General features: G+C 35.7%; 1 protein-coding gene across 1 annotated transcript; it reads right to left on the bottom strand.

The window, feature by feature from the left end:
- Window positions 1-11,442: 11,442 nt before the first annotated feature.
- On the bottom strand, window positions 11,443-12,156 carry LOC136814295 (uncharacterized). Its single transcript, XM_067070819.1, has one exon. It carries the CDS (start codon window positions 12,154-12,156, stop codon window positions 11,443-11,445), a length of 714 nt encoding a protein of 237 aa, XP_066926920.1.
- Between the last annotated feature and the right edge of the window lie 1,145 nt (window positions 12,157-13,301).

Here is a 13,301-nt window from a genome sequence, read left to right as displayed (position 1 = left end):
TGAATTCTGGTGTTAAGTGTGTCTTTCTAATATTATTGGAAATCACTGTCAGAAGAAAGGTTTGCTGTTGATCGATATCTAACAGGGCGTCTGATTTTGCGTTTCCTAGCTGCCTTTGCAGGTCCCTGAATAGAAGTTGAAGCCACGTTGATAGCCTTTGATTTTGATCTTTCTTTTTCGTTGAGATTTTAGCTTGTTGTTGCTTTAGCTTTCTTGCCTTGGTTTTTAGAGGGAACGTATTCTTTTTTCCTTGGGTATCTTTCTAAATTAAGAGTAAAGTTTTAAAACTTTGATGAAATACAATACATTATTAATTATTATCAAAATCACAGTTTATTTTTGAAAACAGAGCTTTTGAAGTTTTTTAATTGTAACTCATTAAAACTTTTCGGGCAATTATATTTATAAATTTGCCATAGATGTACTGCAACAAAATAGCGCTTTACTAGTTGTATGTAATCAGATAAGACGAATTGCATACTTACTTTTGCTTTCTTTTCAATAGTTTCAAGGACTTGTGTCCCAGTCTCCCTTCCCATCCGTGTAAGGTCAAAGTCAATTTGTTTATATATATGTTTTCTTTTCAATGCCTCGGCCTGTTCAATTCTATGTGTTTTATTCTTTTCCGGACTAGTTTCGATTTCACAACCTTCACGACTTGTTTTGCCCTGTAAAATTGATTAAAAAAATAGCACACCTAAGTTACACTCTTTGGCTTACTGTAAAGTCCGTGTGAAAAAATGTTACATAATTTCGTGACAAATCAAGTCTTTTCTTTCCCTCTTTAATTTCTGCCAATTAAAATCTCTTTATTAACATTTTTCTATGAGAGACTTAATTGGACTGCAATTGAATATATCGTAATTTTTCCACAATTATAAATGTGTTAACACAGGGTCCCCAAGGGAATGGTGTTGTTTAGTTCAAACAGTTAATTGTAATTTTTTTGATGAAACCGCCTAACAAATTTTTCAGCCTTTGAAATAGCGCCGAAAAAGAGAAAGTATACGAATCGTTAAGAACATTTTAAGGCTTTGGGGACTCGAAAACACCCGATTTCTTAGGAAATAATGTGCGGGAAATAATAACATGTTAAACATTTTTAGGCCGAAAAAGTCAAGAACTCCCGAAAAGCTTCAAAAATTTGGATGTTCGTATAAAAAAAACGCGTATTTATGAAATATCAAAGGATTTCTTTTATAAACTTTCCTGGTTCGTTATATATGTAAAACTCGTCAACTCCTGACCATGAAAATTATTTTCGGATGATTTGCGAAATCTAATTCCCAACATTTTTATGCAATCTATAGTAAAATACAGGCTTTAGATGCAACCTACTAGCCGTAAGTGCAGCGTCGCGAGGCCCAAAACAGTGAATCACTCAAACGAAACAAAAGTAGCTGCCGAAGGATTATACTATCTTCATTTTATGAAAGAATGTCTCAAATAAAATGTTCTTCTTTCCTTCTACAAAACGCCTTTGCACTTGTTCCAAATCAAGAAACAAAAAATTGCCTTGCATTGCATTTTTCAACTATAATGAAGTAAAACGAGATTAGCACTTAATTGAAATACCTTCGTAGGCATAATGGCTTGCCATTGTTGCTGGACATTCGAAAAAAACTTTGGATAACTTTGAAAAGTTTTGCAAGTTTTATAAAAACACAAAATTTTGAAAATAATCTCAAAATAGAATGAAATGAAAGCTTTAAGTCATGTACAATGTCTTTGAAGAAGATTGATTTGAGCACGTCCAGTTTCCAATCGTCGGTTTTTAAACATTTTCAATTAGTCTAGTTGTTGAAAATTTGGTGAAGGTGTACAAAAAGAGCTAGTCATACCCCTGTGACAGTGTCACAGCCCCGGTGGAGCTTCTCCCACTGTGGGGATTAAAGTTTATACATGGCATTTTCCAAGCCGAGACAAAATTTTCAGCCAAATTTTGTGTGGGTCCCAAAGGTTGTGATACCGCAGTACCGTGATGGGTTATAATCAATTATGGGACAAACTAAGGAGACAATTCTTGAAGTTTGGATCTTTCAATGTAAAAATTATAGGATATTTCTTATCGTTTCGACTGAAAACTGCCAATTCTATGGTGCGAAAAAGCAAAGCAGCACCTAATTTGGTCAACGAGGACGGCTCTTCTTTTTCCTGTCATTACTTTAACAGACACGGGGATGTTTTATTGGACACTAAAAAATGATCTTGTCACTTTCTAAAGAAAACATTCTCATAATGCTCTCATAAAATTGAAAATATACTACTTTTGCCAAATCAGCTGCAAGAAAAGCTGCTCCTTACTTATACCCTGACGTAGAGATTGTAATGTTTTTTGAATACGAAATTATTACCTTTCCTTTTATGATGATTGTATCTTCGATAAATTCGGCATGAAAATTTGATAAAATTTGTTTAAATTTCAAGAAGAACACTTTGATATTTTCTTTGATAAACGAAGAAAAGACAATCAATCTAGAAACATCAAATTCTTACATTTTAACCTTTCAAAGCCTCTAACTTTTTTGAAAAATGCCAAAAGTTTCATCAGTTTTTTTCTGGAAATGTTTTTTTTCAAAGGCAATTTTTCGACCAGGACAAACTTTGGTATCGTTGGAAAGCTCTTTCTTTCTGGTCAGGAGTTATGACCAAAAGAGTGTGTATCGGTAAAATGGCCTTTTCAAAACGTATATATACGTGTTCTGGCTTCTAAGGGTTAATGAAAAACGACAAAAGGATGAATTATCCACCTTTTCGGAGCCTTAGCTAAGAAGAATGAACTAACGGGTGTCACAGGCCCAGTGAGAGTCCCCTACTCACTGGACACCCTGCCTCTGTACCCAATTTGGCTCCCATCCGCTGGTCACCCCAGTGGAAAAATAATTGCCAAAAAAGGCTCTTTAAATCAGTCCCACTAGAAAAAAATAATAACCTCTGAGCTTACCACGCTCGTACTTCTAAAAAGTTTCACTTTTGCTGAAGCTCTAGCCCTATTCGATGCCCTTTTGAATGAACATATTTTAACTTGCTCGCAATTTGTGATTTCATGGTAAATTTTAGGACAACAAAATAGAGCAGAGATTGATTTTAGAGAAACCTGAAAACAATGTTTACGGAATATTACAGCTTGTCTGCACAGTCATATCCCCTTTAGAAAACCCCAAAAAGATATCTTTAACGTTTGACAATAAAAGTATGTTTCAAAGTATGTTTCGATGTTGCTTCACCGGCTGTTTATGTATTGGATGTATACTACTCTGGTCGGGCATTTATTTATTAAAAAAATTCATCATTTCCACATCCCCACCTTCAGAAAGTGGCTCTTTTTGGAAATCAAAAGCTGTGAAAAATAAACTCTTTACGAATCACACATAAAACCTTTCCATTTTTCTTTTTTCAGAATAGTGGCTCTTTTCGAAAGCCAAAAGCTTTCAAATTGATTCTTTACGATTTATCAGGATAGAGAACCTTTCCATTTTCCTAATGTCAGAAAAATGACTCTTTTCGGAAATCCAAAAGTGGCGAAAATGACTTCTTTTCCAATTAACAGGATAAAACACCTTTCCACTTTTTTTGTAGAAAAAATATATCCTTTCAATTATAGTAATTGTCCGAAAATAATTACTTTTCCATCGAATCGAAAAACAAACATTTCTCAATTTTTGATATCACGAAAACTAATTCTTTTTTGTTTCAAAATTTGGAAAAGATAATTTTTCGGAAAAAGGACTTGGAAATGTATAATTTTTTTATTTGATGTCCGAAAATCTTTTTTTTTCGGGCTTCCAAAAAATGGAAAGAAGATGATTTTATGCAGTGTTGAAAACAATGGAAAAACGGCTCGCCATATGCCAGGTCTCTTGCCCTTAAGGGAGTTTATGTCGAGTAAATAGGTTTCTTTTGTTGTCGCTCTAAAAAATCTGCATAATTAGCGTGTTGTGACAAAATTCTTTTGTTTCAAGCCTGATTATGCGCAAACTTTTAGGGCTTATATTTTGGGTACACCTCTCCTATACGAAAAGGTACCTATATCTTCTTGCTCAGAATTTCCTAGCGATTCTACTGATATAACCGCATCATGACCGCACCATAATATGGAAAGCTAGAGCTCGAGTAAATTAAAACTTCATCTTGATTTTACTCGACTTCTGGCAGTTTTACAAGAACCAATTTATTATCATTGCGTTAAGAATTTCTTTTGCTATACATTGGTAAAAATATTGCTCCTTATTCTTAAAAATTGAACTAGTAATCGGCAAAAAAGGAAAAACAAATTTTCATTTTTATCGTCAAATCATGTAGAAACCATCCGATTTGTATGGCGAGCCGTCTTTTCTGGACTTTCATTTAATGACCTAATCAACGTTTTTACAATAGAATTTTCAATAGAAGTGATCGTTGAACTTTGAGTAATCAGAAAAGCTGTTTTTCCATCTCTTTACATTCCTCTGACCCTATCTAGCCTGGACTGTCTTGAAGAATAGCAAGCAGCCTGGCGGCATTAAGGCCCAGCATCAAAGGCAAAAACTCTTGTCTATTGTCTATTGCTCATTCCGACATCGACTTTTTATTTCTGCCTATCTTCTCGGAGGCTTTTTTCTGACCCCCGGGTGACTTTTCTAACTTATTTATTATGTTTTAACTTACCTTGAAATATCGACTCGACCGGGGTTCGAACCAAACAAATGAAAGGGTTTCTGATCAGAAACCCAGCGTGCCATCCGTTGAGCCACACTCGCACAGCAGAACACAAAATTTGGAAATACTTATAGAATGACAAAAAAGACGGGGGTAATGTTATTATAATATGGGTAAAACTGCCCCTTTTTAACCTGACTGCAATTCGAGCCGTTACTAGCAACCCTACCGGGCCCAGTATGCACCCGGCACAGTGACAAGCCGTTACTAGCAACCCTGACCTAAGCAATTCCAAACAACAAAACCCCTGGAAAATTTAAAATGTCGGAATGAGCAATATAGACAAGAGTTTTTTCCGCTCTACATTTTGCACTTAAAAGAATAACGTGCTCTAATTGTTTGCAGTTGGTGGTGTTTTTTGATTATGGACATCAAACTTTTTTCTTTAGAGTCTGTCGGAGCCTTTTTCGATAACAAAATTCGCGACTGTATAGAAGTCTTGCGTGTTTCGCGCATTCGAAGATAGTGAAAATTAGTTTTTCCTCGTTCTCGCCCTTTTTATCGGACGGGTGTTTTGTCGGTACAACGGGTGGAAAAGACTGCGCCAGTGTGAAAAATGCTCAGCTTTGGTTCTCTACAAGACCTCTGGACATCAAGTTTACAATTAATATTTTAATATTTTTATTCATGTACCGCTGTCGAGACGTTCAACATCATACACAGGAAAAAATCGTTAAATCACACTCGTGTGAAAACTGATCTCCCACAGTGGGATTCGGTTCGTTTTTCACACGGGTGGGAAAAGGTAATTAACACCCAGTGTGTTTGTCTCATGTCGAATTAATTATCAAACTAAACGCTCAATCTGCAATCACAATCTGACTTAATTCTTCTTAAATTTGAGGTGTTTTAGTCTGATACTCAAGGGTGTCATTTACCTTTTCACATCCGTGTGAAAAAGGAACCCAATCCCACTGTGAGAAATCAGTTTTCACACAAGTGTGATTTAACGATTTTTTCCTGTGATATGACCAATGATGAAATAGCGAACCATTAACGTATTAATCATAAATCATTCATTTTGGTATAGTAGACCGAGTAGGATTCACTGATTTTACCAGGCAGGCCGTAAGATGATCTGGTTGATTTCAGTTGTTTTTGGAAGGTAGACAAGGATGAAGTAGTGTTATTTTTGGTATTGTAAATCTTAAAAATTTATGTTTTTATCTCTCTAAACCTCAAGCAGTTTTTCAGTAATTTGGGAATTTCGGTCAAAATTATCAGAAAGCAAAGTTCAGCCAGGACTACTCTAGTCTATGGTTTTCTCCCATTGAGTTCAAAGCCCCAACGGGGCTAGAGGAGAAACTTCTGGGTGGGAAATGAAGCTACTTATTTCCCATCCTGAACGTTCGCGCATGGTTTTTACACAAACGCCGGATTGAAAGTTAAGTCCATTGCTAGATTTCAAAAAATGTAGTTCTTAAAAACAAAGAAACGCTAGATACAACACAACAATATATTTCCCAGGGTCACAGTTGACTGGGTCTGAAAAAACGGTAGATGGAATAGATAAAAATGTACATTGTCATTGCAAAAATATATCGATAAAAGTCTAAAATAGAATCAATAACTATCCGGGTTCGAATTCAATTCGAAATTTTGGACATGACCTCTGAGAGGTCAATATCTTTGTGGATAGTGTCAACAATCTGTTGTCGTGACTACGGCGCGTCCCAGGCACGTTTTGGATGGGAAATAAGTGGCTTCACTTTTTCTTGCCCTGGAAAAGGATAGTGATTCTATAGCCTTTCGGGCTTTAAACTCAATGGTTTTCCTTGACTGAAAACAACAACGCACATCTATTTGAACATTAAAATTTCAAAAGTGAAACCTCGAGATCTTGGCAAGGCAATTCTCTATCTAATAAAGGTATTTTCAGGGTTCAAGAATTTATTCGGTCTCAAGAAGTTGACAGACGTCCAATTTGGACCACCCGGTATGGTATCTTACTCTTCTGTGCCTAATTGTAGGGGGCGTGGAATAAGCAGGGGGGTGGGTACCCTGGAAGAAAAATCGTAAAATGGGGGTCATTATTAACATGAAAGCTGGATAGTTAGGTGCTAAAAAGTTCAAGAGAAGCGAGATAAAGATCACAAAACTTTTTAAATTCATCTGGTTTTTAGGCCTATTACTTCATCGAAATGTCATTTAGAAAATTTGAAAAATTCTTCACTTTTGATCCAGCAAATAGGGCAAAGATATGACTTTCATGATATCAATCCCCCTAATTTTTTCATACTTCAAACAAACGTTTAGAAAATGTGATGGTGGAATTTAAAGCGACATGATGGCTCACATGATGTTGGGTTAGATTTTCGTTAATGTCGAAGCTGAGAAAAATAATACAATAAAAAATTTGAAACGAATATTGCATATGGATGGGGCCAATCCCCATCACAAATGCAAGAGAACAAAGGAGGAATTAAGGGAGAAGCTTGTTGGATTATTTGACGAGCTATACAGTATTGAAACTCTTGAAAAGAGTTTTCATTCGTTAAGAACTTCTTTCGTTAGGGAATGGAAGAAGAAAGTTGCACACACAGAATCTGAGGAAAAGGATATCCCGCTGAAGAAGTGGAAATTCATGGATGAAATGAATTTTCTTGTAAAGGAGATTAATCGCGAGAAAAAGAAAACGAGCTTTAGTGATACTGAAACGGAGGAACTTATTGATTTTTACGGGGAAAATCCTGCATTGTGGAACCACTCATCAAAAGATTGGAGAGATAGTACTTTGAGAAGCGCCTCGATGGAAAAATTGCACGACAATTATGATGGTAAATTCACGATCGATGAAATTAAACAAGCGTGGCATAAAACTTTGACTCAATATAAAAGTGAAAAACTCAGAGAGGATGCGTCAAAAACCAAGTCTGGATCAGGCATCTCGGATATTTACTTGTTAAAATGGCAATTTTTTAATTCAATTGAGTTTATTGATATTACGTGTGGAATGGATGAAACATTGAATACGATCGAATCCAATGAATCAGTTGATGCGATTGAACTGCCTCCCCCACCACCCAAGAAAATGTCAAAAGCCCAAGAGAAATCGGAAGAAAGAGCCGCCTAAATCGAAGAAAGAGCCGCCTAAATCGAACTTTGGAAGACCTTAGCCGAAACAATGAAAGCCCCAATCCAACCTCAAGCCCGAGCATATACAACAACCTGTAAATTAGCCTGCATATCCAAGCTCAAAATTTTAGAAAAAATATGTTTTACCTCAGCCAGACAAAGTTCTAAAATTACAGAGCTTGGTCTCCCTAGAGAATGAAAGTGCAAACCCATGTTTCCAAGCCTTTCCCAGCTAACCCAGGGCAGCAAAACATAAATTAATAAAAATCAGCCTTACAAGATCTAAAACCATTTAAAACATCCAAAGATTACACCAGAGTCCATGACCAAGTTTGCATGCATTATCATGACCAACCATGTTTTCTTGGAAAATGAACTCGCCTCTGTTTTCTTCGTGTTTTCATGTAACAGAAAGCTTTATCTTCACTAGCAAGGACTATCCTATTTTTGCTTCAGAATTGCTCCGCGCCGTGCAGATTGGTCCTTCGGCTTTTGCGAAGTGAGCGCAAGCAAGTGGACTGCATTCTCATATGGAGAATACAAAACGCTCTAGGGAGACCAGGCTGTAAACCAGAACATGAAATATCAAAAACTAGACTGTGTTTAAAGCCTGGATATCCAGGCTACCTGTAAATCAGCTTAGCAATCTCGAAGTGAGAGCAAACTTGTTCGGAAAACTTGTTGCCGATAATATCTTACAATGTGGCCCTAGTGACTGGACATACCTGAAAAAGCAAATAATGAATCTGTTTTTTGAATATGAACAAAGACTGCTTCTTTATTTTATTTATTTTTTTATTTATTCTTTCTTTAACGTTGGTGTAAAAAATATAGTACAAAACTAATTAAAACCAACTTGACAATCGAATATTCCCTAGCTAGAGAATAATATTAAAATTGATAAAGTGATAATATTGAACAAAGTTTGCAAGAACAATAGATTTTTGTTTTGCATATTTTATTTTTGAAACTCTCCACTGAGTCCATATTTTTAGGTTCTGCGGGCAATCTATTCCATGCTTGCCCTGCTCGAAAATTAAAAGAGTTTAATTTGAGCGCCTCTCCTTAGTTTAGGACCTTTCTGAGTATTTTCGTTCTGGTCCTCATCCTCATTATCAGTGTTTTTGACTTCGATGATTTCAAATTGATTCCGGCCTAGTTTATTGCCGATGTTATTGCCGACGTTATTGACGCTTTTGTAAACTTCCACTAGCATTAGACTATTGAAAAGAAAATCTGCTTGATCTTGATTTAAAAAAGATCTAAATCTAAACATTGTTTTAGTTTTCTGTGAGGCCTTACTACATATATCCTGTACATGAGAATAAAAAGTAAGACCAGTATCAATAGTTATACCAAGTAATTTCACACACTCAGAAGATTCTAGTGAAAAAAGCCCTATTTCTAGTACAATATTCGAATTTTTTGTACCTGGAAATAACATCTGAAACTTCTCTGGATTTGCAACGAGCGAATTGTGTCTAAACCAAGCTAGAATGATTTCTAAGTCCAAATGTAATGCTTCAATAACTTTCTCCAAGGTTGAAGCACATTTATGAAAAGTATTATCATCAGCGAAGTTACAGAGGTCATCTTCATTTACAAAGTAAAACAAATCATTAATAAAAACATTGAAAAGAATTGGTCCTAAAATAGAGCCCTGAGGCACACCAGATAGCAAAGGTAGACAATTACTGTAAGTGGATCTAATTTTGACTCTGTGTTTTTTATTTGATAAATAGCTGAGGATGAAGGCTAGGCTTCCATAATCCATACCATAAGCATGGAGTTTTGCGATCAAAAGATCGTGTGACAAACAGTCAAAGGCCTTTGACAGGTCCATAAGAATTGCTCCAATTTTACCGGAAGTGGATAGGGACTTCTGCCATTTTCGCAGCATATTCAGTAAAGCACCTTGTGTGCTGTACTGTTTGCGAAAACCGCAGAGTCCGTCAGATAAAAAAGATTCTAAGAATGTGTTTAGTTGATTTGAGGTTAATTTTTCAAAAATTTTTGACGGTGATGGAAGCAAACTTACGGGCCTGTAATTGTCCTTTTCGTGCTTACTATTCTTTTTATGGACCGGAATCATGTCAGCTGACTTCAAATTATCAGGAAAGTCTTGAGATTGAAGAGAATGATTAAAACAGGAAGTCAAAGTAGGGGCACAAGCAAATTTGGCTAGCTTTATGATCTTAGTAGGAATATCACCACTGACTGATTTAGACTCATTCAGATGTTTAATGGCTTTAATTGTATCTGAATATGTCACAGGTGAAAATTCAAATTTTTCAATATGGCGCCTTTTTTCAAGTTTCATTTTATTGGCTATGTGCTTGAGTTTTGATCGAAGCATAATGGCTTTCTTTAGTTCTTTGGTCACGTGCTGCTTATTATTAGTGCGGATTAACCTTGTCTTTAGGGGTGCATGTTCATTTAATAGAGTTACAAAAATATGTTCAAATAAATTGTAATCTTCAATATTTTTATTTTTTAATAAATTGTTTAGTTCATTCAAGAATATAACTGAGTTGAAATGTTTATAGTCCCTATATTTCTTTCTAACAGGTGGTAATTTAGTATAGGTAGATTTCATCATAGTATGAACGAGTAGGTGATAATCACTTGAACCTGTTTCTAAGGCACCGGTAAACTAAAAGAATGCTTCCTGTTTGTTAAGATTAAGTCAAAACAGGTGCCATTTATTGACTTAAGACAGGTTTTTTCTTTGACTAGATTGTAGAGATCATTAGCATTCATAAAAATTTTAAGTGATTCGTTATCTGGTTCTAAGTTAAAATCACCTACTATCATAAAGTTATCATAAATTCTGCTATAAAAATCTAATCTAATCCTGACGATAGCGTAGACAGAAAAATTTTTTCTTTGGTTTTAAAAATAGTAGGATTCCTATAGATCATAAAGCACAATCAACGTACGAAACTCGTCCTGGAACAAGTTCTCAAGCTGGATCTTTCACCGATTTTTTGCACAGTACTGGTTCGATTGACACCAGTTCTACATATTTTAATGACTCTTTTGGTAACAATCGAGAATAGTGACAAAACGATTGATTTGTTGAGTTTAATAAAGATACGTTAAAGTTTTATTTCGATCCGTTTTTAAATCAAACTTTATCAAATCCAATAATTATTTAAAATTCAAATTCTATTTATATATATAAGTTCCCATTTTAAGGTATAGTGAGTCGAGTCTACTCTATATAATAATCTATAATGATTTTAACTACAGGTTTAACTTTATCGTCTACTACTCTTGGAAAACCAATGTGGGAGGGTGTACAAGAGGTTGTCTTCGGAATTTTAGAAAAATATGATAAACAGGAGGGATGCTAATAATCGGAGATAACTCTTTTATATAATATACAATAGTCAGTATGAGGTCCGACTAGGGTGGTCTATATTTGCGAGAAAGAACAGAATCATCTACTTACTTTAGATCTCCTACATATCTTTTCCAAGAGTATATTATATTTTTAAGAAATCAAACTTTATTTGTTCAAATAAATGTAAAAGTTTACAGCTCAGTTTCAAACAATCCTTATTATTTCTTTAACATGATCTATACTTCATTGTTCATTGAGTTTTAAAACGTTTTGGTTAAACAGAATAAAATAAAGGTGTCCATAGCGATGGATTAAATGTCAACTCAAGCCGACTTCCATTGCCAATTGACAGCTCCCTCCAAATTGAAATAGTCTGTAAATTCTTCTCTAATCGATTTAGCTATGTTGGTCGAGCAATTTCCATGTCGATCGTTTTCTAATGAAAAATAGTTTCTACTTGGTACTTCGTTTCTCCAAGACCCCTCGATAAGTTCACCCGAGCCAGTTTCATGGTCAATCAATCCTGCGGGTAGATCAATCTTCCCAACTGATGTCGAGCTTCTCTGCAAATTATGTAATGCGATCGTAGCTAAGGTAATTTCCTTTACCTTTTCAGGACCTAGCGCTATCGGTCGACGAAAAATACGCCATTTATTAGCCAATATACCGAATCCGTTCTCAGAGATTCGCCTTTTCCGCGATAAGCGATAATTGAAAATGCGCTTTTCAACTGTTAAGCTTTTTTGAGGATAGGGTTTCATTGTATAGTTTTTTAAGGGAAATGCGTCATCTCCAGTCGCGACAAAAGGAATCTTACGTCCCGGCAAATTCTGTGGAGGAGGTAAATTTATAGATCCATCCTCAAGCGATTGTTTTAACTTGCATTGGTCCCAGATACCACCGTCTGAATTACGTCCATTCGCGCCAACATCAGCATAAAGAAACTCATATTCTGGACCAATCATTGCCAACAAAACTATACTGTCACTCCCTTTAGAATTTCTGTAGCGGGAGCCTGAATCATCAGGCTGCTGCATCACTATATGCTTTCCATCTATCGCTCCGATTTCGTTAGGGAAGTTCCACCTTTGATCAAACTTTTTGATAATTTCAATACATTCTTCTTTAGATTTCGGAGTATTCAAATAGTTTCTTAGGGCTTTGATGATTGCCTCTGAAACTTCAATCGCAGCTTCGGAAATCCTAGCTCTAGAAATTCTAAACTGGAATTCTAATGATCGGAACGTTTCTCCGGTGGCAAAAAAAGCGTAAAACAACACAGGTTAATTCTTCTGGTGTTATACATTCTCTTAAGGGAGTATCTTGTTTTTGTAGACCTTCCTTCATCTGATCGACCAAATACAAAAACTGTTCATTCTGCATGCGAATGTAATCACGACACCTCTTAGGATCATGTTTAATTTCCTGAAAGTTCGTATGAAAAGCTCCGTTGATGACCAGAAAATGTTGTATGACCAAAAATTATTGTGGTTTGTCTAACCACAATTACTTGATCGCGTTTGATTACGTTCGATTGCAATTTTTGTTCAAAGTTGTTCAATTGACACCGTCTGGTGATGACCAGAGAATGTTGTGGTCTGGAGGTGATGATTATTACCCCTCGCTTATGAAAGTAACCCCAATTGACAGTCCACGTTGTGTCACGTTGTTCGTTGTTATCTGCTGATATTTTGACATACCGTAACTACTGGCAGCTGCCCATGCTTAAAGCCCTAAAGGTAGGAGCAGCTCTAATATTAACCAGAAATCGGCCGTTTGATTGACATTAATTATTCCATCGTGTTCGATTGGTTCTGATAACGATTCCTGTTTGATTATTCGTGTCTGGCCTGGGAATGGATTTTTTAGATATTTATTGGCAAAAGTTTATGCCATTCCCATCTTGACATTAGCCTAATAAATTTAGATTAATAAATTTTACTTACCTATAAATTTTACTTCTTCTTCAAATGTTTGTTTGTATGCAGTATGGCACCAGTATAATTTCCACCAATAATCTTTGTCTTGTCTTTTTATGTTGTAAGTTTTTGAAAGGAAATCAACCACGAGCTTCAGCCGAAAATAACAGGGGTAGACTACAGTCTACACTACAATCAACTTAATGGCTCTGGTCATAGTGAAAAATCAATTTCAGAATTTGAAGATAAAACCTTATGTTTTC

Source organism: Clytia hemisphaerica, unplaced genomic scaffold, assembly GCF_902728285.1.
Source record: "Clytia hemisphaerica strain Z4C2 unplaced genomic scaffold, Clytia hemisphaerica genome assembly, whole genome shotgun sequence".
In the NCBI taxonomy this organism is placed as follows: domain Eukaryota; kingdom Metazoa; phylum Cnidaria; class Hydrozoa; order Leptothecata; family Clytiidae; genus Clytia; species Clytia hemisphaerica.
The sequence above is the reverse complement of the archived record's forward strand: the minus strand, read 5'-3'. Positions and strand labels throughout refer to the sequence as shown.